The sequence below is a fragment of the Pteronotus mesoamericanus genome, unplaced genomic scaffold (assembly GCF_021234165.1).
Source record: "Pteronotus mesoamericanus isolate MK-2021 breed Mesoamerican mustached bat unplaced genomic scaffold, CSHL_Meso_final contig_702, whole genome shotgun sequence".
NCBI lineage: Eukaryota > Metazoa > Chordata > Mammalia > Chiroptera > Mormoopidae > Pteronotus > Pteronotus mesoamericanus.
In genome coordinates, this window is record NW_026555239.1 from 1,261,220 (window position 1) to 1,286,189 (window position 24,970).

Consider the following 24,970-nt stretch of genomic DNA (forward strand, 5'->3'; position numbering starts at 1 on the left):
GGGTCCAACGTGGAGGACTTCCTGGTAGAAGAGGCTTCCCCAGAAAAAAACTCTCCGTTTCTGTTATTGTCCGTGTCTGTTTCTTCGTCTTATGGCTTCTTTTGCTTTTGTTCTGGTCTCCTGTCTGCCCCTCCCTCTGTCTCCATCTCATCCCTCCAGATCCCAAGCTCTGCCCAATTCCTCTGACCCCCAATGGGCACCTGGACCCCAGCCTCCCTCTGGGTGGACCTCTGGGCCCCGCTGGGGCTGCAGCGCCTGCCCGCCTGTCGCTGCAGCCGGACCCTATGCTGGTGGCCCTGGGCTCCCGCAAGAGCAGCGTCATGTCATTGGGGCGGGCGAGCTACGACCAGCGTTCCCTGGTGAGTCCTTGTGGGGTGCTGCGGGTGGCTGCTCCCTGATGGGATGTGTGAGGGACCCTGGGGAGAAGCACCTGGCAGTCCAGCTTCAGACTGGTGGCCCGGCTCAGGGCGCCAGAGTGTCCAGCTGGAACCAGGCAGGGAGCATGTCTGTTGCATTTCTGGGTTCCTAGAGTCAGAACGGGACCAGGCAACGAGGAATGAATGAGTGAATGAGGCCGGTGGGTCTGATGCGGAGAATGGGATTTTTATCTTGGCACCGAAGTACAGGGTAAAGAGCTGGGCTTGAGGGGTCGGGCAGACCTGAACTTGAATCTGTTCTCTGACCCTTCCAAGCCATGTAACCACGAGTAAGTTATAGCTCTTTCTGAGCCTCAGTTTCCTCACCTGTTAAGAGGATGATGGCCCTAACTTGCTGTACCTTCCTCGTAGGAAGTGAGGTGAAGGGAGGAGATGGAACCACACTGTGGACACGCCCACACGTCCATGGTTGTGGACGGAGTGAGAGGCTGGGTGGGGAGAGGACCCCTGCAGTCTAGCTGGCTCTGTCCCCCACTGGCCAGGCGTGTGGCCCTTTTAGGGTCTCAGTGGCCCGCAGTCTGCCTTCAGTCACCACTGTGGGTGTGAGTGGCCGGCACTGACCAGTGCCCTGGCTTCCTCCCAGTCCAGCTCCCGGAGCTCCTACTACGGGCCTTGGGGCCGCAGCGGGGCCTGGGCCAGCCGCCGCTCCAGCTGGAACAGCCTCAAGCACAAGCCGCCATCAGCGGAGCACGAGTCCCTGCTCTCCGCTGAGCGCGGTGGCGCCCCCCGGGCCCGCGAGGGCACCTGTGAGGAGGGTCCACCGCGGGCCGCGCCCCTGCACGCCCCACACGCCCACCACGTGCATCATGGTCCCCACCCGATGCACCGCCACCGCCACCACCGCCGGACGTTGTCCCTCGACACCAGAGACTCGGTGGACCTGGCCGAGCTGGGGCCCGCTGTGGGCCCCCACCCCCGGGCAGCCTGGAGGGCGGCAGGCCTGGCCCCCGGGCACGAGGACTGCAATGGCAGGATGCCCAGCCTCGCCAAGGAGGTCTTCACCAAGATGAACGACCGCCGGGACCGCGCGCAGGATGAGGAGGAGGTCGACTACGTGAGTGGGCGGGCTCTGGGGGCCAGGCCACAGCTCTGCTCAGACAGAAGAGGGAGCAGCCGCAGGGGCGGGGCTGGAGTCAGAGGGCCCCGTAGGGGACGCCTAAGGGGCACGGCCCACAGGGACAGGGCTGCTGGCTGGTGAGCAGGAGCTGCCTGCACCTGAGCTGGGCTCACCCCTTGGAGAGAAACCCGCCCCGCTGGCTTCACGAGGGGTGAGAGGTGAGGGTGCTGGTCTTGCTGGGAGAGTTCAGAGGTCATCCAGAGGCCTCAGTGTGCTGGACGGCAGGAGTGGGTGGACATGGGAGGCTCTGGGCAGTGCTGACCAGTCCACACCCCCTACTCTCCTTGCCAGACTCTGTGCTTCCGTGTGCGCAAGATGATTGACGTCTACAAGCCTGACTGGTGCGAGGTCCGCGAGGACTGGTCTGTCTACCTCTTCTCCCCTGAGAACAGGTGGGCAGGGCCAGGCCTGGGATGAGGTTAGACTAGAGGGTGCACAGTTCTGGGAGGGAGAGGTTTCTACAGAGCCAGAGAGGGCCAGTGCGGGGGACGGGGGGCCTGCCATACCTCAGAGGGCCCTCCTGCCCCTGTGGTAGAGGGGCTGCCGGGGAGGGGGAGTGTTGGCATGGGGACTTTCTGGGCCTCTCCTGTAGCCTAGGCCATCCCTGTCCTGGACACTAGGTTGACAGATCCCCAAGTAGCCTGGGCTGCTCCCATCTGGAGGGGGCGTGAGGCAGCTTCCTCCGGGAGGGGACTTTGTAGCCTTCTGTGGGTGCAGCAGGGTGGTGAAGAGGCGGAGGCTGGTCCAGGGGGAGGGAGCAGCCTGAGGGAAGGTCTGGGGCAGAAGCTTAGGTGTCACGCAGTGTGTGTCCCCATGGCTGGAGGGCCTTGAGTGCCAGGGCAAGGCGGGCACCCCGCCTCCTGTGGCTGTGGGAGTTGCCAGGGGGCGTGTGGTCAGGGGACGTGGCTCCAGGTGGGCACCCTGGGCAGGTGTGAAGTCTCCCCCGTGTGTGGCCGGAGGAGAAAAGGGTCAGCTTCTGCTAGGCCATCCGTGAGCTTAAGCCCTTGGCCTTCCCCTGGCTGGGGCGAACTCACGGCCCCCGCCCATTCCGCTCAGGTTCCGCATCCTGTGCCAGACCATCATTGCCCACAAGCTCTTTGACTATGTTGTCCTGGCCTTCATTTTCCTCAACTGCATCACCATCGCCCTGGAGCGGCCCCAGATTGAGGCTGGCAGCACTGTGAGTGGCTGGGGCCTGTGGGCAAGGGACAGGCGTGGGGCAGGCCATAGGGCCTACAATGGGACAGGCAAGGGGCCAGGGCCAGGGGGGCCAGGGGAGCTCAGCAAGGCAGATATTGATACCGTGTAGGAAGGGGTGGCAGGGAGCTTGTCTCTGGGGAGAGGGCACCTCCGTGGGCTGTGACGCGGCAGCCTCCCTGCGTGCCCCTTGGCTGCAGGCCGAGGTGACCGGAGGCCTGGCAGTTCTGGGGGCCCCGGGCCCATGGTATCTCCTGGCTCTTTCAGGAACGCATATTCCTCACCGTGTCCAACTACATCTTCACAGCCATCTTCGTGGGCGAGATGACACTAAAGGTAGTAGCTTTTCTTCACCGGGGACCTCTCCCACCGCCACCTGGGGAGGCGGGTAGAGAGGAGGTCCTGGCCCAGCCCACCCTCAGCTTGCCACTCACCTGCCCATCAGCTGCACTCCTCTGGGGCCCCCGAGGCCCACCTCCGCTTGGTACCAGCACTAGGCTATGGGGACCCAGAGGGTGGGGCCGTCCACGAGGCCCTGCTCTCCATGAGGCCACGGCCCGCCAGAAAGGTGAGTGCTGGGGAACCTGTAGCTACCTGTGTAGCTGTGAACTGGGTTTGGCAGACGTGCGGGGAGAGCGGACCGGAACAGCCCTTGGGCCTGCGTTACAGGGGGTATCCCCAGGGGCCCAGGCCTTCCGGGTCGGCCCATCGCCCACCTTCTGAGTGGGCGGTGGGGCAGGTGTCCTCTGCCCACCCTCCGGCTCCACCCTACTTGCCTGACTCTGCCCCCACCCCCACCCCTGACCTCAGCCACGCCCACCCTAGCGGAGCTGACGGACGCCCCCCCCCACCGCCCCGCCCCCAGGTGGTCTCGCTGGGTCTGTACTTCGGGGAGCAGGCGTACCTGCGCAGCAGCTGGAACGTGCTGGATGGTTTTCTAGTCTTCGTGTCAATCATTGACATCGTGGTGTCCTTGGCCTCGGCCGGTGGAGCCAAGATCTTGGGGGTCCTCCGGGTCCTGCGGCTCTTGCGCACCCTGCGGCCCCTGCGGTGAGGACTCCTCCGTGTTTGGGGAAGCCCCTGGGGTCTAAGTGGACCACTCGCTCCTGCCCTCCCCACCCACTCCGGCATGTGCCAAGCACTAACTGGGCAGGAGCCTGGAGCGAGTGTGTGCGTGTGCGCGTGCATGTGTGTATGTGAAGACCAGGGCTGAAGGTGGCCCCCAGGGTGGCTTCCCCTCGTCTCTGTGGCCCTGCGTGGCTCACTGCCGTCTCTGGGCCTCAGTCTCTAGTGCCCTGCTGTGCGTATCGGTCTGAGCCTGGGGCCACTGCCCTGGTGACTCTGGGACGACGGGGCTGGCTGTCTCCTGGGCTGGCTGAGGGCTAACAGCGCCCTCGGTCCCTCCTGCCTGCAGGGTCATCAGCCGGGCGCCTGGCCTGAAGCTGGTGGTGGAGACACTCATCTCCTCCCTGAAGCCCATTGGCAACATTGTCCTCATCTGCTGTGCCTTCTTCATCATCTTCGGCATCTTGGGGGTGCAGGTGAGGGGTGCCCAGGCTGGGCAGGCCCTGGGGTGGGCCCCAAGGTCGCAGAAGAGGCTCCTCACTCTCACCCAGCGCCCCGGCCCTGTGCTGGTTGACATGGGGGATCCGGCGGTCCTGGTGGAGCAGCCCCGGCCCCGCCGGCGGCAAGCTCCCAGGCCAGGGAGGGAGACAGGCACAGCCAACAGGGCCGAGTGCAAGGCAGGTGACACGGACAGGGCTTGGGCCCCTGGTGAGGGTCCCTTTACTCTCTCCCTTCCCGGGGGATAGGCAGGCGTCTTTCTCCCGTGGGCTCCCTGCCCAGCTCTTCAGTGCAGGTCCCGGTTCTGATCTCAGGTCTGTGGAAAGCCCACAAATCAGACAGACCAGGGTCTGAACCCTGGCTCTGGCACTTCCCAAACCTCATGTGACTTTGAGACAATTACCTGTCACCCCCAGGCCTCAGCCTCCTCCTCTATGAGGTGGGATGAGAGTAGCCGAGTAGCCGCCCCTCATGTCAGGGGGGTGTGGGGACGTGGTGTGGCCCAACGCTTGGCCCGGGCTATGCTGTGCAGAGGTGGCACCTCCTGAGGGGCCGTCCCTCTTCTGATCCGCACCCCACTGCCCCCCGGGAGTGTTGGCAGGATGGCCACTCACCCTGTGCCCCTTCCCCCAGCTCTTCAAGGGCAAGTTCTACCACTGCCTAGGCGTGGACACCCGCAACATCACCAACCGTTCCGACTGCATGGCTGCCAACTACCGCTGGGTCCATCACAAGTACAACTTCGACAACCTGGGCCAGGTGAGCTCCGCCCACAACACCTTCTTTACCTGATCACCCCGGGGGTGGGGTGACAGCTCTGTATGCCAGCAGCCTGGGAAGACAGGCCAGCCTCCAGCCCCGCCCTACCAGGACTGACCCTGGGATTGCCCCTTTCCAAACCTCTGTTGCCTCTTCTGTAAAACAGGTGGGAGCAGCGCCCCCTACAGGTGGCGTGGGGTTTAGAGATCCTGAGCACAGTGTCCAGCAAGTGCCTGACGCCTCATAGTTGCTTCAGTGGACACTGGTTCCTGGCCCCCACCCCCACCCCTGGGATTCTGGCAGGAATTAGGGTCGGCCAGATGTGGGTGTGAATCCTGGCTCTGCCACTCACTGTGGAGATTCACTTGTGCCCAGCCCCTGCCCCCGGGGTTCCTCTCCCATAGCCCGTGTACTCCGTTCTGCTCCCCCGTCCCCGGCAGGCCGCTGCCCAGGTCCTGATTCTCTGTTGGTCTCCTCTCCTGAGGGCATGCCAGGTAGTGGCCCAGATGAGAGCCCCCAGCCGGCTGCCTACAAAGAACCTCACTACCCACCCCCCACCAAATGCTCCCAAGTCTTAAAGGCTCACCCAGGTGGCCAGGTATGACCAGATGGGGAGGGAGCAGGATCCAGACTCCAGTGGCCCAGAGCCCGTGTCCCGCTGCTCTGCTGGGACCCTCCAGCCGGTTCCCTCTGGAGCTCTCACCCCACCTGACCAGAGATCCCACGCCCCATGCCTCCCGGGAGGCAAGCCAGGGGGCCACAGAGGGATAATGAGTGGCCAGGGGAAGGGCTCAGGACCCGGGACAGAGGCGCTGCCTCACCTCCTGCAGATTCTGCAGAAGCAGCGCCTTTTCACGTTATTAACAACTGAGTGGTTGGCAAAACAGATGTTTTAAAAAAGAAGCTCCCAAGAAGCTGAGGGAAAGCCAGTGGGGGCCTTTGAGGAGCCTCTCCTGACCCCTGCCCCAGTGCCAGGCCCAGGCCCCGGCTCCCAGGGAGCCAAGCAGCCCTCTCCGTTCTGAGCGTGCTAGATGCCAGGCCAACGCCCGGGCCCCCGAGCGGGCACGTTCAGCCCGCAGAGCTAACGGGCTGCCGCATGGTCTGGAGCCTCTGACTCCTCGCTGTGTGTCCTCGGGTGTGTCCAGCCCCTCTCTGTGCTTCATTGTCCTCGTCCATAAACTGGGACAGTGATAGCAGGTCTGGGATTCCCAGCCTCGGGCTCTTTGCGTGTCAGGCCCCAAGGGTCTACAGGGACCTTTGCCCCCAGCAGGAGAGCTCCTTGGGCCTCTCCAGCGAGGAGGCCTCCTCCGCGTCTCCTGCCCGGCCCCGCTCCTGGGCCCAGGCCCTTTCCAGGCCGCCCTCTGCGCTGTGCCCGGCTGGAAGGGATGAGGACGGGCCTGAGCCCTGGGTGGGTAGGAGGGGCCCGTGCAGGGCAGGAGACCCACCCCGGAACCTCACCTCCTGGCCAGGGCCCTGGGCCACAACAAATGGACAGCGTGGTGGAAGCACAGGAGGAGAAAGGTGTCCAGAGCAGGGTGTGTGCGCCCGGGGCAACCTCTGCTTGTCCGCACCCTCTGTGACCCCGCTCGCCCCCATCATGCTCGGGCTCTGCAAGGACGACATTGGCTCAGCCTAGCTCCGAAAACCTTTACTGAGCGCCTGCTGCGTGGAAGGCTCTGGGATGGGTGCTCTAGGCCCAGCCTGCAGCCCCGTTGAAGGGACAAGAGGCTTCTTTGGCTGCTGTCTGTGTAGGAGCCTTGGCTGGCTGTCTCCTGGGGATCACTTTGTCTCAAAATCTCCTGTTAGGGATGGTAATTACTGCCATTTATAGACAAGGAAGCTGAGCCATCAAAGAACTTGCCCCAAGTCACACAGCCATTTAGTGGCAGAGCTTGGGCTGCAACCCAGGGCTCCTGACTTCTCTTGTGAGCGCCTGCGTGCAGATGCTGGAGGCAAGCTTGGAGTGACAGCAGCAGGGACCCTTGCGTTCTTCAGGAACCTTCCAGTTTAAAGTCTCAGCTGACTCTCCCAACAAACCTGGCAGGCAGCCTTTTAAGTATTAGCTCTGTCCTGCGGGTAAGGGGTGAGAGCTCATGAATTTTCTTGCCTGGTTAATTATTTTTTTAACATTTTATTAATTTATTTTTAGAGGAAGGGCAAGGGAGGGAGAGAGGGAGAGAAACATCAACGTGTGGTTGCCTCTCACGCGCCCCATACTGGGAACCTGGCCTGCAACCCAGGCACGTGCCTGACTGGGAATCAAACCAGCGATCCTTAGGTTTGCAGGCCAGCACTCAATCCACTGAGCCACAGCAGCCAGGGCACTGGCTAATTTTTTTTTTTAAAGATTTTATTTATTTATTTTTAGAGAGAGGGGAGGGGAGAAGGAAAGAGGGAGAGAAACACTGACATGTGAGAGAAACATCAATCAGACGCCTCTCACATGTGCCCCACCCGGGGACCAGGCCACAACCCGGGCATGTGCCCTGACTGGGAATTGAGCTGGCCACCTTTCGCTTTGCAGGACGACGCCCAGCCAACTGAGCCATGCCGACCAGGGCATTGGCCAGGTAATTCCAGAGCTGAGACTGGAACCCAGGATTCCTGGTCCAGTGCTTGTTCTCCTGCAGCAGTGCTTGCAGGGCATATGGCAGGCACATAGTGGGTCCTCAGAAAAGCTTTGTCAGTTGAGGGTGCAGCTCTGCCCTCAACATGGGGAAGGCCTCTTGCCCCTCTGCCTCCCAGACAGAAACATGGGGAGATAAGGGGGCGCAGAAGCAACCTGAGCTGCTTGAGTCCATCACCTCAGGGTCCTCCTCCCATGTCTTCCAGGCCCTGATGTCACTCTTTGTCCTGGCCTCCAAGGATGGCTGGGTGAACATCATGTACAACGGGCTGGATGCCGTCGCTGTGGACCAGCAGGTGGGCGTGGCTGGGGCCAGGGCAGCAGGGAAGGGACATGGCGGCTTGGGGCCCACTGGTCTGAAGCTGGTGGCAGCAAGATCCACAGCTCCAGTGTCTCCCGTGGTCCCCTCACCATCCTGGCCTGAATCCTCCGCCAGTAGGGTCGCCCCTTGGATAGCGAAAGTCATTGTTCTATTTGCTTCAACAAAGCCCCCTGCTCTGTAGGGACAGGCCCGCACACTGCCCCCTGCCTGGAGGGGTGCACAGCCTCGTGGGTGGACAGGGGCTGAGCCAGCTGGAGGGGGACAGCAGGTGTGGGCCAGAGGCAAGAGAGTGACGTGGATTTGAAAGTGGGGTGGGTGGGACGGGGTCAGGGAGGGGGTTGAGCCTGATAGGAGGCCTGAGCTCTTGCTCCCAAGATGCCCTGAGAGCAGGGGTCCCTTCTGGGGCCAGCCAGGGAATGAGAATACTTGGGGCACCTTCCTCCACGGCTTAGTCTGTCTCCCCTGTCCTGCCTCCCGCCGCCACGTGGACTCCCCCAGGGATGTGCTTTCCCTCTGCTGGCTGCCGTATTTCTGGGTAGATGAAAAGCGGACGGGTAGATGGATGGATGGTTGGACAGGTGGATTGGTACATGATGATGGTGGGTGGACCGAGGAGTAAGTGGGTGGATGGGCAGATGGACGGATGTGGATGAGTGAGTGATGAGTGGGTGGGTGGATGGATGGATGGATGGATGGGTTGATAAATGATGGATGAAGGGTGAACAGATGAATAAGTGGGTGGAAGGGTGAGTGGGAAGGTGGATGGGTGGGTGGGTGGCGGGGTGGGTGGGTGGGTGTGAGGAAGAAGACAGGTGGATCTGTGTCCAGGAGGCAGCAGCCGCAGCAGGGAAGGGGAGGGGCTCTTTGCTGAGCACCTTCCTTGTGCCAGGCCAGGGTAGGCACTTCCTACCCGGTTCCTGCTTCAAACCCCTCAGCCACCTGGGAGGTGGCTCTCTCAGTGTCCCCACTGCCCTGAGGCTCAGCGCGTAGCCCCCCCCCCCCCCCCCCACACCACGGCAGGCCCTGCGGGGGTCAGCCTGCCTCAGCCCCATCTGGCTCCCTGCAGCCCGTGCCCAACCACAACCCCTGGATGCTGCTCTACTTCATCTCCTTCCTGCTCATCGTCAGCTTCTTCGTGCTCAACATGTTTGTGGGCGTCGTGGTGGAGAACTTCCACAAGTGCCGGCAGCACCAGGAGGCCGAGGAGGCGCGGCGGCGCGAGGAGAAGCGGCTGCGGCGCTTGGAAAAGAAGCGCCGGAGTGAGTGGGTGCCCTCGAAGGGTGGGGGCCGCCCTGGCCCTGGGCCCCCTCTGCCCGCTGCTGCTGATGCCCCTGGGTGCCGGGGCGGGGGCCTGGGACCAACACCAGCCTCTGGGCCTTGGGAGCTGGGAGGGACAAGGGATACAGCCCCTGTGCCCCGGCCCCGCCCCTTGCCCCGGCGTCTGCCGGACTGGGTGACCTGAGCCCTGTCCATGTCCACCCGGAGCCTGAAGGTGACACCAGTGTCATCCAGGTGCCTCAGTCCAGGCAGAAGGCGAAGGCAGAGCCTGGGTGCCTGACCCTGAGCAGTGGGACCCCAGTCCCCATCCCCAGCAGGCCTGGAGCCCCTGTCTGGACCCTTTTGGGGTGGACGGGGAGAACCCCCACATCTTACCCGTTTCCCCTCTGGCCCCCTGGCTGGGTGGTGGGGACCTAACTCTGACTCCCAGGACCTGGGTGGACTGACACCTCTCCCCCTCGCTTCCTTCCCACCTCGGCCTCTCCCTCCACGCCTCTGCCACCCTTTGTGATCCGTGGCCCTCCCCCGCACGCCCGGCAGAGGCCCAGCGGCTGCCTTACTATGCCACCTACTGTCCCACCCGGCTGCTCATCCATTCCATGTGCACGAGCCACTACCTGGACATCTTCATCACCTTCATCATCTGCCTCAATGTGGTCACCATGTCCCTGGAGCACTACAACCAGCCAACGGTGAGCCCTAGCCCTGACCCTAGCCCAGGGTCCCCAAGTGGGCGGGGCCTCAGCGGGGCCCCAGCCCAGGAGCAGGTCCTGAGCAGCCCCCGCCCCGCCCCCACCATGCTGGGTCCTATGCCCGGGAAGCTCAGGGCCTGGCAGGACCGGTGAACAAAAGAGAGGGGCCAGAGAGGGAAGTCTCTCATCTCTGGTGAGTGGGGAGGTGACATTGGGGCCCCGCCGGGAACATGGGTGACAGGAGCTGTGGTGCGTTTAATGTGACTTTGCAAGGCACGCTGCAGGTTTCAACCCTCACAGCAACCCTAAGGTGGGAGGGGGGTTTCCTCCAGGTTTGGTAGGTGAAGAAGCTGAGGCTCCGAGGGGTAAAAGATGCTGCTCCAGTGGGTCAGTCGGTCTGCAGTGGGGCCAGGGCTGGAGCTTTGGCCCGCAATCAAGGACGGCCACGTGGCCTCCGCTGCTACCTGGGCATGTGGAGCCTGAGGGCAGGGCAGTCCAGGTGGCAGGGCTGTTAGGGGCAAACACAGAGGTGGGAGAGGGTGACCAGCTCCCAGCCGGCGGTGGGCAGTGTGCATGAGGGGCCCGCGAGGGGCACGTAGGGGCAAGTGCATCCCCAAAGCTTCCCCTTACCCGAGATGGGGGAGGAAGAGGCGAGCAGAGCCCCAGGTGAGGGGTTAGCAACCTATTTTAAATGATAGGAGGGAACTGTTACATGTGCAGGGAAAAGGAAGGTGACCTTTAGCAGAAAGGAACAACAGTTGCGGAACTTCCAAATTTGCCCCAAGCAATGGAATAATAATAGCTCACATTTACCAAGTGTTTAAGTATGTAGTTCAGCCTGGTGCAGGCTATGAGCTCACTTAATTTTCACAGCAGCTTTCAGAGGTAAGGGACTGTTACCACCCCCAGTTTATGGATTGGAAAACTAAGTCCCTGAGAGGTCGAGGGACTCGCCCAAAGTCAGAATGAACAAGAGTTCAGTGCCAAGCCCCCGTTCAAATCCAGGCAGCCTGGTTCTTAACCACGACCCCACACCATTACCCAGCACGGCTTCCAAAGAGGGCTCCCTGGGCCAAACCAGCAGAAATGAGGAAAAGGGAACAGCCGTGTGAAATAAGTAGCGCCCGTCACAGGAGATGGAAGGAATAAAAGCAGATACCTTGGTCATTGCGCCAAAGGTGAAGGGATTAAATTCCCCTCTTCAGAAGCAGAGACGTGCCGACTGGAGGAAGGTGGGGACAAGTCATGGGGCCTGGTTCATGCTTCTCTTTGCCCCCCACCCCCCATAGTCCCTGGAGACCGCCCTCAAGTACTGCAACTACATGTTCACCACTGTCTTTGTGCTGGAGGCTGTGCTGAAGCTGGTGGCGTTTGGTCTGAGGCGCTTCTTCAAGGACCGGTGAGTGGCTGGGCCAGGCCGTGGCAGCAGAGAAGAGACTGCAGGATGGAGAAGCTGCCCTGATCCCCAGGGAAGCCTAGAGCAGCGGGCGGGGACTAGGAAGTGGCTGCAAGCTGATGGCCGGGGCCCCTGTGTGCACCCTACAGGCCTGAAGGGGAAGTAGCTGTGGTCCTGCCCGATGAATTGGGGCATTCTACCACGTGTCCTGAGCACACCACTCCATAGGCCGAGCGGGCAAGCCCGTTCTTTTTCAGAGGGAGCCCATAAGGTTCAGAGAGGTCGACAGGCTAGTCCTAGGCCACACAGAAGGAACAGCAGACTCAAGATTCAGAGCTCAAAGTCAGAACCATTTCTTCTTTCCTGCAAGAGGCCAGATATTTATTTAGCCTGGTCAGCCCCTTGCTTGAGGAATTGGAGGCTGACCAGGGGCAGAGAGGGAGCTGGACTTAGCGGGGTCTGGAGCGGGCTAGTCAGGAGGGTGTCCACACATCCCCACCGGCCACAGCCGGAGCGTGGAGAGCTGGGCAGCTCCTCTGGACCGAGGCGTGTCTGTACTAGAGGGGCTCTCACTTGGCCCCTCACTGCTGTCTGCCCGAGCAGGTGGAACCAGCTGGACCTGGCCATCGTGCTGCTGTCTGTCATGGGTATCACGCTGGAGGAGATCGAGATCAACGCGGCCCTGCCCATCAACCCCACCATCATCCGCATCATGCGGGTGCTGCGCATCGCCCGGGGTGAGGGTGGAGGCCGGGCCGGAGGGGGTGGGCCCCCCCCCACGCATGGTGGGCTCCCTGCTGATCAGGGAGAACAGGAGGGGCTCACACCGGACTTGCTCAGCACCCCCGCCCACAGACGCTCTGCAGAGCACACTGCCCCCACCTCCGTTTCACACCAGGCCCCTGCGGAGCAGTCTTAGGGGGGATAAAGGGTGCCAGCGCAGTCGGGGTGCCTCGCCGGCACTTCTCTGACACCCGCTGGGACACGCGAGCCTCAGCGCTTCTTAAAATCCCTTTTCTTCTCCAGCCCGCCCTCTCCCCTCAAGGCTGCCCCTTCCCCCAATTCTTTCAGAAACCTCCTGTCTCAGTGCTCACCCAGGTGCCTCTAACTCTTCCACCCGCACCTGCCTGTGGCCTCCAGATCCCCAGGTGGGGATGGGTATTGGGGAAACAGCGGGACGCTGGAGGCCTCTTTAGCCACAGGAAGAGACGTGGGCACGCCCAGGAGGTCATGTCTGCCTCATTGCCATGAACTAGGCGCTCACTCACATTGTTTTTCTCACTCACACACTGGTTTTCTCACTCACACACTTTCTGTCCCCGGCTCCCCCTGGGCGCGCCCTCCTTCTCTTGGACTTTTTACACCGATGTCCGCGCGTCGTGTGACACATTTTTGTGCACACCCTGCTCACTCTGTAGCTGCGCCCTGTTCTCGTGGCATTCACACTCACACACCGCGTGCGCGCGCGCCCCTCGGGCCTGGGCTGAGCGGGCTGCTGCGTGTCGCCCGCAGTGCTGAAGCTGCTGAAGATGGCCACGGGCATGCGGGCCCTGCTGGACACCGTGGTGCAAGCTCTGCCCCAGGTAAGGGCCGTGCCTGCGGCTGCCCCTCCTGCCTGTTGCTGGTGTCCCGCTGGGACCTGGGGGCGCAAGCCCTGACTTCCCTTCTCCCTAAACCTGCCCGGAGCCAGCATGCGAGCTGGTCTCCAGGAAGCAGTTTGAGCTGGGGCTGGTGAGAGAACGGGTCCCCCCTGCCTCTTTCTTTCTGATGTCACCAACTATGCTCCAACCCTTCTCTGTACCGGGCCCGGGGCTGGCCCGTGGGGACCCACATTCTGCCTTCAGGAGTCACCAGGCTGGTAGGGAAGACAGACGCCCCAGAGCAAGGCGGCGAGGGACCCGCCCTGTGCTGGGAAGAGACCAGGGGCCCGGACACAAACTGAGGGAATCGGGGAAGGTGTCAGGGGACTTTGAGCTTGACCTCGTAGGGTGGTGGGCAGAGGGAAGGGGTGATGTGGACGGACAGGTTCTGACATTCTAGGAAGGGCGGCATGAGACCCTGAGCTGGATGCAGACCCTGCACGTTAGGAAAGCAGCCCCCTCACCCCACATCCCATTGGTAGTGGAAAGGACATAGGGGCAGGGACCCAGAGGGGCGATCGTCCATCCTCCCGGGAACGCTGCAGCCCCAGCCTGTCCCTCACTGCTGTCCTGACTACTACGGCTCCCCTTCTCCCTCCCCTCAGGATGGCCTCCGCTCTGAGGTGAGCCTCGCACACGTTCATTTATTCCTCATGACTCATCAGGGGCAGCACACTAAAAACAAGGACAAAAGATTAACAGCTCAGGGAAGGTGAAAGCAAAGCCAATTTTTGCAGTGACCTGGACTGAGAATGTTAGCGAGTTCTCCTCTTGAGTTTGGTGTGAGCTTCCCAGCAGCCCAGTTGCAAAGGGAAAGCAGCTTAACTCTCACCAGGTCTGGATGGAAAACAGGGACGTTCAAAGAGATGTGTTTTTTTCCTGACACTAAACCCCCTCAAAAGAATTTGCCACATGGAAGATGGGGGCGAGTGCTGGGCTTGGGGGTGTGCAGACAGGAAGTTGGTGGAGCCCAGACTCAGGCTGGCTACCCTGCCCTGGGGCCAAAGCCTAGTCCCCTGTGAGACCCTGGGCATGTAACTCACCTCCTCATGCCTTGGTTTCCTTGGCTATGAAATGGGGGTTGATAATAGTGTTTATCTCAAAAGGGTGTTGTGAAATTTAAAGTAGTTATAAAGGGCTGAACGAGACCAGGGTCATAGGACATGCTGTATAAGAGTCTGCTAAGGATAAGGATGGGGGTAGTTAGGGTTACGGTTCTGACCCCTAGGCATTCCTGGGTGGGTCCCCAGGCCAACCCTGAGTTGGCACAGGGCACATGAAGATGCCTAGGGGGGGTCCCTGGCTCAGTAGTAATTACAATTACGTTAGACTTCAAGAGCCTCATGTGCCAAGTACCATGTGGCACAGCGGGAGGCTTCCCCCTTGAAATCTATTAGCTGGCCCTGGACATTTCCTTGGTTCTCTGTAAAGTGCTATGAAAATGAAGCTTTAACCCTGGCCAGTGTGACTTGCTTGGTTGGAATGTTGTCCCGTGACCGAAGGTTGTAGGTTCAATTCCCGGCCCGGGCACTTACAGGAGGGAACCAGTCAATGCTGCTCTCTCATGTCGATGTTCCTCTGTTTCTAAAAGCACTGAGAAAATGTCCTTAGATGAGGATTAAAAAAAGAAAGAAAGAAAGACACTTGAGCCCCTTCTGTCCCACGCAGAGGGAGGAGGCCTCAGGGAAGGCTCCTGAGGGGAGGCGCCTGTGCCCTGGACTTTGAGGGGTGGGGCGGGGGCATTTACCAGTCAAAGACCCAGAGTGGGTCTTTCCTGCAGAAGGAACAGAATATGCTAATGTGGTCTGTTTCTCCCAAGGCTGGAGTCAGGCCGGTGGGTCTGCAGGGCCAGGCCACGCCTCTGATGCCAGGACAGCAAACTTGGGCTTCCCCTGCAGGCAGTGGGCCCACGGGAGGTTCTGGACCAGGGAGGCCTCAACCTGTTAGCAGGTTGCTCTCGCGACTCAGAGGAGAATCAGAGGGGAGGGCTGAAGGGACAGGCTGGAGGCAGGGAAGTGGGGGAGGGGGGAGGCTGCAGCTGCGCAAGCTCTGGAAGATGCTGAGGGAGGGGGGACGGACTGATATGAAAGATGAGGTGGCTCTGACTGGCCTGGCTCAGTTGGGTATCATCCTGCAAATCAAAAGGTCGAAGGTTCAATTCCCAGGCAGGGCACATGCTGGGTTGTGGGTTCGGTCCGCGGTCAGAGTGCATGCGAGAGGCAACAAATTGATTGATGTTTCTCTCACATCGATGTTTCTCTCCCTCTCTTCCCCCTCTTTCTAAAATTAAATAAATTAAATGTTAAAAAAGAAAAAGAAAAGGAAAGGTGAGGCGGCCACTGGTTAACACATGCTGCCGACTGGGGCCTGCGGAGGGCGGGACGCGGAGCTGAGGGCCCAGCCACTGCTGCGCGCTCCCCTCGGCTGCCGGGGCCGCGTGTCGTGCCTCAAAGGTGTTCAGTCAGTGCCTGTGATATTAATGAATGAGCATCATTTAATTAGTCAGACACTGCTGGTATGATTGCGGAGCAGCTCGGAAGGGAACCCCCCTCTGGAGCAGAAACAACATTAGGAGGCTGTGGTGAACATGGTTTACTTTTCAGCAATTAACGCGAATGTCTTCTGACTCATTCATGCAGGTCTTCTGCGGGGTCTAGGAGCTTTTTCATTTCTAGGGCGGGAATGTGTCGGAGCCTTATCTTATCCCCAACATGAGTTAAAGGCGGTCTCTAGCATATGGATAGATTTGAAATAGGTTTGGAATCTGGGACGTTTCCCTCCCACAGGAGCTGTGGGACAGGAGCGGCTGGGTGTGCAGGGGGCTCTGGGGCCCGCAGTCCTGCGTGATTCCTCGGCCCACCCCTCTCCGTGGCCGGGCTCCGTGCTGGTCTGAGGAAGCGGATCTGACTTAATCCAGTCACGGACCTGCTCTCCAGGACTTCCCAGACCAGCAGGGGCAGTGGCCAGGACACACTGGTTACACTCACACTGTCTGGCTGCATCCCAGTCTGCCTGGAGGAATCTGGGAATCTGGGCAGGCTTCGTGGAGGAGGTGGCATTATTGCTGAGACGTCCTTCCTTCCTCTCTGTATTCACCCCCGGGATGGCACTAACCGAGCACAGGTGCACAGAGTAGCAATTGTGTGCACGGACCCTGGGGCCAGTGGGCTGGGTGTGAATCTCAGTCCTACTGCGTGCTAGCGGTATGACCCTGGGCAAGGTTCTTCACCTCAGGATGTTTCCTTTTTTATTTGAAGAACGGGGTAAAACAGAGTTTGTGGGTCATCATGTGGCGTAAGTGAACCAATGAACGTGACTACTTTGATCCAGGCCACTGACAGGAAAGGCGTCACAAGCGTGTTATCATTATCCCGTGCCCCGAGCTGGGCCCAGCCTGCCCCCAGGAGGCCACGCGGGGAGTGGCAGGCATGGGCGCAGGGCCTGGGGAAGTGCTACGGCTGCCCTGACCCTCAGGCTGGCCCGCCCGCGAGCCATCCCCAGGCCTGGCCCAGCCCCACCCGCTGTCTCCACAGGTGGGCAACCTGGGCCTCCTCTTCATGCTGCTCTTCTTCATCTACGCCGCCCTGGGAGTGGAGCTCTTCGGGAAGCTGGGTGAGCGAGGCAGGCCTGGGTGGAGGCGGGCCGGGTCTGGAGGAGGGTCCTGGCGGGGGAGGCCTGAGAACCCCCAGACTGCCCCATCAGGGTTTTTGTTTTGGGGAGATGCCCTCACAGCAGGCCGTGGTGGGGGTGGGGGGTAGATGGGCGGCCTCTGCCATCCATATGGCACCTCCCTCCCGTGTGGCTGGGAGCTTGTGAGAGATGCTGGCCTGGGTCCACGTGCCCACCCTAGGCCTATGCCATGGACCCTCACTTGGAGCCTCCCCGTTGTCTGACCCCTGGGCATGTCCTCCGGCCCCACAAGCCAGTGTCCATCCTGGGCCAGGGCCACCGCTATAACCAGAGCAGCCATGGCAATACAGGGTCAGCTCCAGAAAGCAGGGCTCGCTGGGGGACCAGCCCTCGCCCACCCCATGTTCTCCCTGTGGAACTGATACTTGGGTTGGAGGAGGAGCCAGGCTCCTCTGAGCCTGAGCCGCAGCTTGGGTACCACCTCCCTGAGCCTCAGTTTCTCCATCTGTGGGCCGGGCTCAGTCTGCACGCACCTCCGAAGGTTGTGGCGGGGATTCTGAGGGGAGGCGGGGCAGGCCGTGCAGCGGGATGGCTGACTCCCTCCCTTTCAGTCTGCAATGACGAGAACCCGTGTGAGGGCATGAGCCGGCACGCCACCTTCGAGAACTTCGGCATGGCCTTCCTCACGCTCTTCCAGGTCTCCACCGGTGACAACTGGAACGGGATCATGAAGGTACTTGCGGGCAGGCTGGGGAGGGAGAGCTCAGGCTGGGCTCTCAGGAGAGCGAGGTGCTGGTGATAGTCGCGACAGGGCGGCCCTCCGCCTGCCGAGCAGGGAGCAGGGCCCGGAGGCAGGGAACCCTGCCCGGGACCGGGCATCACCGTGGGGTGTCGAGGAGGCCGGAATGGGCTCTCTGTCCGCCCGAATCGCTGGGTGGTGCTCAGATCAGTGCTTGGGTGCTGGGGGCCATGACTCCACCCAGGGCCAGCGGGGACCATAGTCACTGCTCCTCCTGGGGCCGGACCCCGGCACTTCGGCACCCCCCAAACCCCCCGCCCCAGCAGAGGCCCTCTGGCTCCGGCCTGGGGCTGCGCGAGGAGGGCAGGGCTCAGGAGGCGAGGCCTGTGCCTGGAGACCCTGGGGCCCTCACGGCCCTCCCCGCCGGCACAGGACACGCTGCGGGACTGCACCCACGACGAGCGCAGCTGCCTGAGCAGCCTGCAGTTCGTGTCGCCGCTCTACTTCGTCAGCTTTGTGCTCACGGCCCAGTTCGTGCTCATCAACGTGGTGGTGGCTGTGCTCATGAAGCACCTGGACGACAGCAACAAAGAGGCCCAGGAGGACGCCGAGATGGATGCAGAGCTCGAGCTGGAGATGGCCCAGGGCCTGGGTCCCAGCCCGCGGCCGCCCGCCGGCTCCCCGGGTGCACCCGGCCGGCCGCCCGCGGGGCCAGGCGGCGGGGGCGACCCGGAAGGCCGCCTGTGCCGGCACGGCTACTCTCCAGCCCAGGTGGGCAGGGGCCGGGGTCACCGAGGGCAGGACCTGGGGGCTGCCAGTGAAGCTGGCCCGGGTGGCCTGGGCAGAGACTTCTGTCTTTCGGGCCCCACCCCTGCTGCTCGGCTCTGTGAGACCCTGTGACGAGTGGGTCAGGCCCGGGCCACAGGCCACAGGCCACAGGTGCAGAGAACCGGGAGGGCAGCTGTGCCCGCCCACCCCGCAGTCCCCACCCAGTGATAATCCCACCTGTCCCTGCCCATCCTGTCCGCCTAGGAGAATCTGTGGCTGGACAGCGTCTCTTTAATCATCAAGGACTCCTTGGAGGGCGAGCTGACCATCATTGACAACCTGTCTGGCTCCATCTTCCACCACTACGCCTCGCCGGCCGGCTGCAGGAGGTGCCATCATGACAGGCAGGAGGTGAGGCTGGCCCCGGCACTGGGCCGGCCTGCGGGAGAAGCCTCGCCCTGGGCAGAGGCCTGCCCGTCGACTTGGCTCATGCCGGCCAGCCGCCAGGGACGCTTGGCCTGTGGACAGGTGGACCAGTTTTGGGGCTCACAGCTACGGCAACTCCCCTGCCCTTGGCCCAGGCCGTGCCTGGCCCTCTGTTGGCTGTGAGGCCGTTGTGTCTCCCCCAGCCCCCTGACCCCCGCCTAGGCTGGGCTGCCCGCCCAGGGTGGGCATACCATCCATGCTCGGCAGGTCTCTGAACCTCTCTGGCCACTGCCCAGCGCCTTTCTGGGCGACCAGGCTTGCCCGATCCCAGCTCCACGGGTGACCCGAGGCTGCCGCCTCTGCAGGTGCAGCTGGCCGAGACGGAAGCCTTCTCCCTGAACTCAGACAGGTCCTCATCCATCCTGCTGGGCGATGACCTGAGTCTCGACGACCCCACAGCCTGCCCCCTTCGCCCTAAAGACAGCAAGGTGAGCGGCCGCAGTGGGCTCCTGGGCAGGCAGGCCAGGCTGTCCTTGTCGCCTGCCCAGCCAGGACGCTGCGTCCTCCCAGGACACCACGTAAGCAGCACCTGCTGCGTGCCAGGCCCTGGTCTCTTGTGGGTCAGATGAGGACAGTGGGCCTTAGAGAGATGTAGCGAGTCACACAGCAACATGTTCAGCCGGGACCCCGAGCGTGGCATCCAGTGGCCTTGGCCGCTCCTTGTCGCTTTGGATATTTTTTATCCAAGTAAGAACCCCCCACTGCCCTCAAGGATCTCAGGATCAAAAAGCGGGCAAGCGGGAAACTGACCTGCCTGGGACATCAGAGAGGCGGGAAGGGGGCCCTTTTACCTGGGTTTTAGAAGATGACGACTGTTGGCCAGGTGGACAGAGTGAGGAGGAGGCCATCCAGGCATCGAGAGCGGCCTGAGCAAAGGACTGTGGGTCGGGGGCCTGAAGGCAGCTGTGGTGGGCTTGGCCCCTGCCGCCGCCGCCATCCTAACCCATCTCCCTCCCTTTTCCTGCAGGAGGAGCCAGACACACCCGAGCCTGGGTGTGCGGGGGACCCAGGTGAATGCTTCTTCCCCTTGTCCAACGCGGTCGTCCCCTCCGGTCCAGAGAACTTCCTGTGCGAGATGGAGTCCATCTCGTTCAACCCCGTCCGGTCCTGGCTGAAACACGAGGGCACCCAAGGTGAGCGCTCAGCCCCCCACCCGCTCCCCACAGCCCTGTTCTTGGGCGGCTGCTTCAGAGGCGGCTGGTTGAGTTTTTGCCTTAGCATTTTTTCCCAGACTATTATATTGAGTTGGGAAAGAAACAGATAAATAACTGACAATAAAAGATAGAAATCTCAGGCTGGATATAACAATGATTAAAGCTCAAGAGCCAAACAATACAGAGAGATGAGATAAAAATAATGCCAGAAGCCTGGGCAAGGGAAGGCTTCCCGCTGAGCTTCCCGGGAGCAGCAGAGAAAAGGAAAGCAGATTGGCACACACAGCTCTCATCATCGAGCGGACAGAACGCTGCTGGGCTACTGGGGGGCTTTTCTGGAGCTGAATTTGAGAGGTGTGTATCCCACGGATCTTCACACAAGGTGATGTTGAACAACAGAGAGCTCGCTGCCCCCTCTGGCCTATCCATAAAATGTCCTGATGGTTGTTTAACCTTTGGCTGTCCCCTGGCGCCCTGAGTTTGTGGCATGGCTCGGCTGTGGCACCAGGGCAGAGGACAGAGCTGGCCTGTTGATCACTAGGGCCTCCCTTCACCTTGAGTCCTCTTAGAGGGTGACAGGAATCTGGTTTCACAGCACTGGCTGAGGGAGGGGACAGAGAGATGAGCTCAGCAGAAGAGGGGTCCTTGAGCGCACCTCAGTACTCTTGTGGGAGGCCTGGCATCGAGCCCTGTCCAGGAGCTGGGGGTGGAGTGACTGTCCCAAGGCCCTACCCTAAAACCAGTGGCCTCTGGACTGGACATGGTGGCTGAGGGGCTGAGTGAGACCCCAGATTTCCAGAACCAAAAGTCAGGGCACAGGACCCAAGAGCCATGCTGATCAAATGAAAGCTCAGGCCCTTTGTGAACCATGTGTTTATATTTTCCTTAAATCATAAGATGATGCAGAATAGAAGTCCTTGCACCTAGGGATAGGCAAGCTGTCCAGCCACCTTGGGTACCTGTTCCCCAATTCCTTCATTCCATCCTCAGCCTAGAAGGGACTGGCTGAGGGGGCCGTGGGCAGAGGCTCCTGGCCGTCCCTGCGGCCTGGCCCTCATTTTCCCCTCGTCCTCGCCTCGTCCCTGCCCCTGTCCTCCCGCAGTGCAGCTGACCGGACAGATCCAGCAGCGCTCCTCTAACGGCTCAGCCCGTCCAGTGCCCCACCTGCGGTCCGTGATGGGCCCCCAGCCTGGCCAGACCCCGCGGGGTGTCGGGCCCTGGTTGTGGCACCCTTAACACCGGCTTTGCTCGTCCTGTCCACCTCTCGAGGGAGGCACCCGGTCCCTGTTTCACAGAGGCAGGAGCCCAGGGGTCCTTGAGCCAGGCCTGCGTGGCTCCAAAAGCTGTGCCTTTGCCCAGCGCCTGTCTTCCCAGGATTCCCATGGACAGGCTCGCCATTTCTCTCTTGCCTTCAGAGTGGGGACTTCGAGGCTTAGAGAGGGCGGCTTGCTTATAGTTTTATGGTGGCTTCCTAGGCGCCCTCTCCCTGTCAGCCCACCCTGCAGGGGCTTGCCAGCCTGAGCCTGCTCCCCAGCTCCCTCTCCCTGCTCCCCAGCAGCGCCTTCGAGCCCGCTCCTGCCCATGCCCGCGGAGTTCTTCCACCCCGCTGTGTCTGCCAGCCAGAAAGGGCAGGAGAAGGGCGCTGGTGCCGGGACCCTCCCCAAGATCGCTCTGCAGGGCTCCTGGGCATCCCTGCGGTCACCAAGCGTCAACTGCACCCTCCTCCGGCAGGTATGGCACCTCCCTGACTCCGAGAGCTCCCTCGCTGGGGGACACCTGAGTGGGCCTTGGGGTTCCAGGCGGAGGCGCAGGCGCAGGCCTGGGAGTGGGCGGCTTCGGCCTGCAGGGCCGCCTGCATTGGATGCCAGGGCCACCACCGGGGCAGGCGGAAGAACCTGCAGACCCAACAGCCCATTCTGTGGGGGGCGGACCAGGGTTCAGGGAGAGGCAGGAGCTGCCTCGACCCCACAGTGTGGTGGAGGTGGGGCTGGGTGCCGGTGCTCCCAGGCGCTGGTTCGTTCAGTAGCTGTCTTCCCCAGCTAAGTGCCAGGGTGTGTGCTGGGCCCGGAGGCTGCAGCAGCTACGGAAGGCAGAACCCCTGCCCCTGGGGCTTACGGTTTGTGTTTAGTGTGTGCGTTTCTGAAAAGCTGATGTCAGTCAGTGCATAAAGAGTAGGGTCTGCTTGGTAGTGACACACACTGGGGAGAACACTGCACAGGAAAGGGGCCCACGGGGTGAGCTGGGGACTTGGGGGAGGGGCTGGGAAGGCCCGAGGGGCAAGCTGTCGGTCTCTGGGGAGGAGCTTTCCAGGCAGAGCAGAGGTGGGGGGTGGGGGTGGGAAAAGAGGTCCCAGAGGGGTGGGGCGGGTCTCTCGGGCCAGGGCCTGACTGGGTGTGAGTAGGATGAACCTGGCTGCCCCGTGAGGACCAGCGGGCAGGGTGGGGTGGAGGGCCCAGTCGGAGCCACTCCAGGGATTGTTGTGAGAGCCGCCCAGAAGCTCCGGTGGGCAGTGGCGGGTGCAGGGGGGAAGCAGTGGGGAGCTGGGTGTGCTGTGAAGGCTGTTCCTGAGGAATCAGAGAGCCGCGTGTCACTGAGATGGGCAGGCAGCTGGAAGGGCGGGGTGGGGACACCAGGCAGCCCCCGTCCCCTCGTCTCCCCGCAGGCCACAGGGAGCGACACGTCGCTGGAGGCCAGCCGCAGCAGCTCCGCGGGCAGCCTGCAGACCACGCTGGAGGACAGCCTGACGCTGAGCGACAGTCCCCGCTGCGCCCTGGGGCCGCCCATGCCCACCCCCGGCCCCCGGGCGGGCCTGTCTCCCGCCGCCCGCCGCCGCCTCAGCCTTCGGGGCCGGGGCCTGTTCAGCCGGCGCGGGCTGGGCGCGCATCAGCGTAGCCACAGCAGCGGGGGCTCCACCAGCCCGGGATGCACCCACCACGACTCCATGGACCCCTCGGACGAGGAAGGCGCAGGCCGGGGCGGCGGGGGCGGCGGGGGCGGGGGCAGCGAGCACTCGGAGACGCTCAGCAGCCTCTCGCTCACCTCCCTCTTCTGCGCGCCGCCTGCGCCGCCGGGGCTCCCGCCCGCCAGGAGGTTCAGCAGCACCAGCAGCCTGGCCACCGGCCCCGGTCGCCCCCGCGCCACCGTCGGGCCCCACGGCCTGGCCCGGAGCCCCTCCTGGGCTGCCGACCGCAGCAAGGACCCCCCGGGCCCAGTTGAGCCCCCGGGAGAGCTGCAGCCCGCAGACGCTGCGAGCAAGAGGAAGAGATGAGGGCTGCAGGGGCCCAGCTCTGCCGCCGCCCGCCCGTCTCACCTTCTTTACCTCAGGAGCCAGGGGGAAGACAGCAATACTCGGTCCTCAGCCCGGGCACCACGCAGGGCCGGCCAGCGCCAGGCGGCCGAGAGCACGGTGGAGCCGCGTCTGGGTGGGCCGAGGCCCAGACATGGCCCGGCCATGGTCCTTCCCATGCAGATACATGTATATATATATGTATGCATATATATAGAGAGAGACAGACATATATATATATATTTATTTTTTTTACTGAGAGTTTACGACTTCCAGAAAGTGCTAAAGTTGGGGAATGCAGGTGTGAGCCCAGAAAGGGCTTTTTGCCTGATGCTTGGGACCCCGGCCAGACCTGCCCTGGGGCAGATGGTCCTGCTGGGGTGTTGGCACCTCTACTTTTTGGCATCTCCCCTGGGTTTGGAGTAGCTCGGAGAGGGCTCTCAGTTCTCCGAGGGTCCCTTGGCCCAGGAGACAGGCCCAGGAAAAGGGGTGTCATTCAGGGTGCGTTTTTTTTCCTTTAAAGAGGAGATGCTGCTAAGATCCCACCCCCCTTCCCCCACGTATCGGGGTGTCTGTCTTGTTCCTGACTGTCCAGCTGTGTGAACAGTCTTTTGTAGGCTTCCACAGTCCACAAACCCTTAGTCAGCCAGTTGTGTTTCTTTAGAAAAATCAGGGGTGATAGTTTTGTATTTTCTTAGGGCTCGATGGGGCAGGGAGCAGCTGGGGGCTCTGTCCCCGCGGCGCCTGCCCCCGTGGGCACTTCCCAGGGTGGGTCTGCTGTGGCCTTGCCCCCTGGAAGCGGAGGGCAGGACTGGAGGCAGCGGGAGCCGGAGGAAAGTGGCCGCGGATGAGCAGGCCCTGGGACCCTTAGGTCCAGGGCACTGCCTGGTTTGTGCTGGCCACGGCCTTTTACCCTCCAGGCGGGAGTAGGGCCGGGGCGCCTGCCTGGGCAGGTCCCTCTCCAGCGCCTTCACACCCAGACACCTGGAGACCCCCGCCCCTCCCTCTCGTTTTCCCCACCGTCCCAAAGCTGCAGATCAGGTTTCCCTGTAGAAATGCTACTTGAATGGGTTTGCAGGCAGGTGGTTTTCCCTTGAATAGTTGTGCATTTCTTTCAGTATTTACGAGGAAAAAAGCAGTGCGTGGAACCCACGACTTCACAAACACATTGCTCAGGTCAAGGCTGAGTTTTTAAAAGGGAGTAGGTAGAGCAGTTTCAAGAAGATTGGGAACGTGGCGGCAGAGTCGTGGGGCGGGAACTGCCGCGCGTTGCCCTTCAGCAACAGCCAGGCCCTTTGCCTTGGAGATCGCAGATGGCTTGGCGGGGCGCCGCCTAGGTGGGCCTGTCCTTGTTCCAACGCCCTGACCTTGAGGAACTTGGCTTCCAGCCAGGCCGGTGGCAAGCGGTGTGTGCGGTGGGGGCAGCTGCTTGGACGGGCTCTGGGTGTCTCCTGGGCTGGCGTAGCGACCCTTGGGGCCTGGATGCAGTCGCAAAGGAAGGAGGTCGTGAGTGACACGAGCTCAGTAGCCTGAAAAGCCCTTCTCTCAATAACTGGTGGTGGGTGTGGGGGCGGGTGGTCAGACCCACTTTACACGGAGGAAACCGAGACCCCGAGAGGCAGAGTGGCCGGTCCAGGGTCCTTTAGGGCCCCGGAAGCAAAGAGGCTGCCCACCCCCACCCCGGGGGCCAACGCCTGAGCCCCGGGAACGTGAGGATCGCCTGGGCTCCGGAGGCAGAGCCCGGCCGAGGGCCTCTGGTGGTGCCGTGGAGTGGGGCCGGCATGGCAGTCAGACCTGGGTTTGCCCCGCACCCCGAGTGCTCCCGTCTCCTCACGCCAAAGGGTGGCTGGTGGGCCTCGGTGAGGAGGGGCTCCCTCCCA

At 62.1% G+C, this 24,970-nt stretch overlaps 1 protein-coding gene across 1 annotated transcript in view; it reads left to right on the forward strand.

Annotated features, from left to right (window-relative positions):
• CACNA1I (calcium voltage-gated channel subunit alpha1 I) overlaps positions 1-23,072 on the forward strand; it is a 91,141-nt gene extending 68,069 nt beyond the window's left edge. Inside the window, exons 15-36 of the mRNA XM_054582545.1 lie at positions 160-359; positions 1,021-1,491; positions 1,846-1,946; positions 2,611-2,734; positions 3,019-3,087; positions 3,617-3,801; positions 4,166-4,292; positions 4,948-5,073; positions 7,906-7,995; positions 9,088-9,280; positions 9,840-9,991; positions 11,281-11,390; positions 11,991-12,124; positions 12,900-12,970; positions 16,561-16,639; positions 17,269-17,390; positions 17,829-18,167; positions 18,429-18,575; positions 18,956-19,078; positions 19,618-19,789; positions 21,339-21,535; positions 22,467-23,072. Of these exons, the coding sequence (XP_054438520.1) occupies positions 160-359; positions 1,021-1,491; positions 1,846-1,946; positions 2,611-2,734; positions 3,019-3,087; positions 3,617-3,801; positions 4,166-4,292; positions 4,948-5,073; positions 7,906-7,995; positions 9,088-9,280; positions 9,840-9,991; positions 11,281-11,390; positions 11,991-12,124; positions 12,900-12,970; positions 16,561-16,639; positions 17,269-17,390; positions 17,829-18,167; positions 18,429-18,575; positions 18,956-19,078; positions 19,618-19,789; positions 21,339-21,535; positions 22,467-23,072 (3,938 nt within the window). The remainder of the gene's footprint in view (positions 1-159; positions 360-1,020; positions 1,492-1,845; positions 1,947-2,610; positions 2,735-3,018; positions 3,088-3,616; positions 3,802-4,165; positions 4,293-4,947; positions 5,074-7,905; positions 7,996-9,087; positions 9,281-9,839; positions 9,992-11,280; positions 11,391-11,990; positions 12,125-12,899; positions 12,971-16,560; positions 16,640-17,268; positions 17,391-17,828; positions 18,168-18,428; positions 18,576-18,955; positions 19,079-19,617; positions 19,790-21,338; positions 21,536-22,466) is intronic.
• The last annotated feature ends 1,898 nt before the right edge of the window (positions 23,073-24,970 follow it).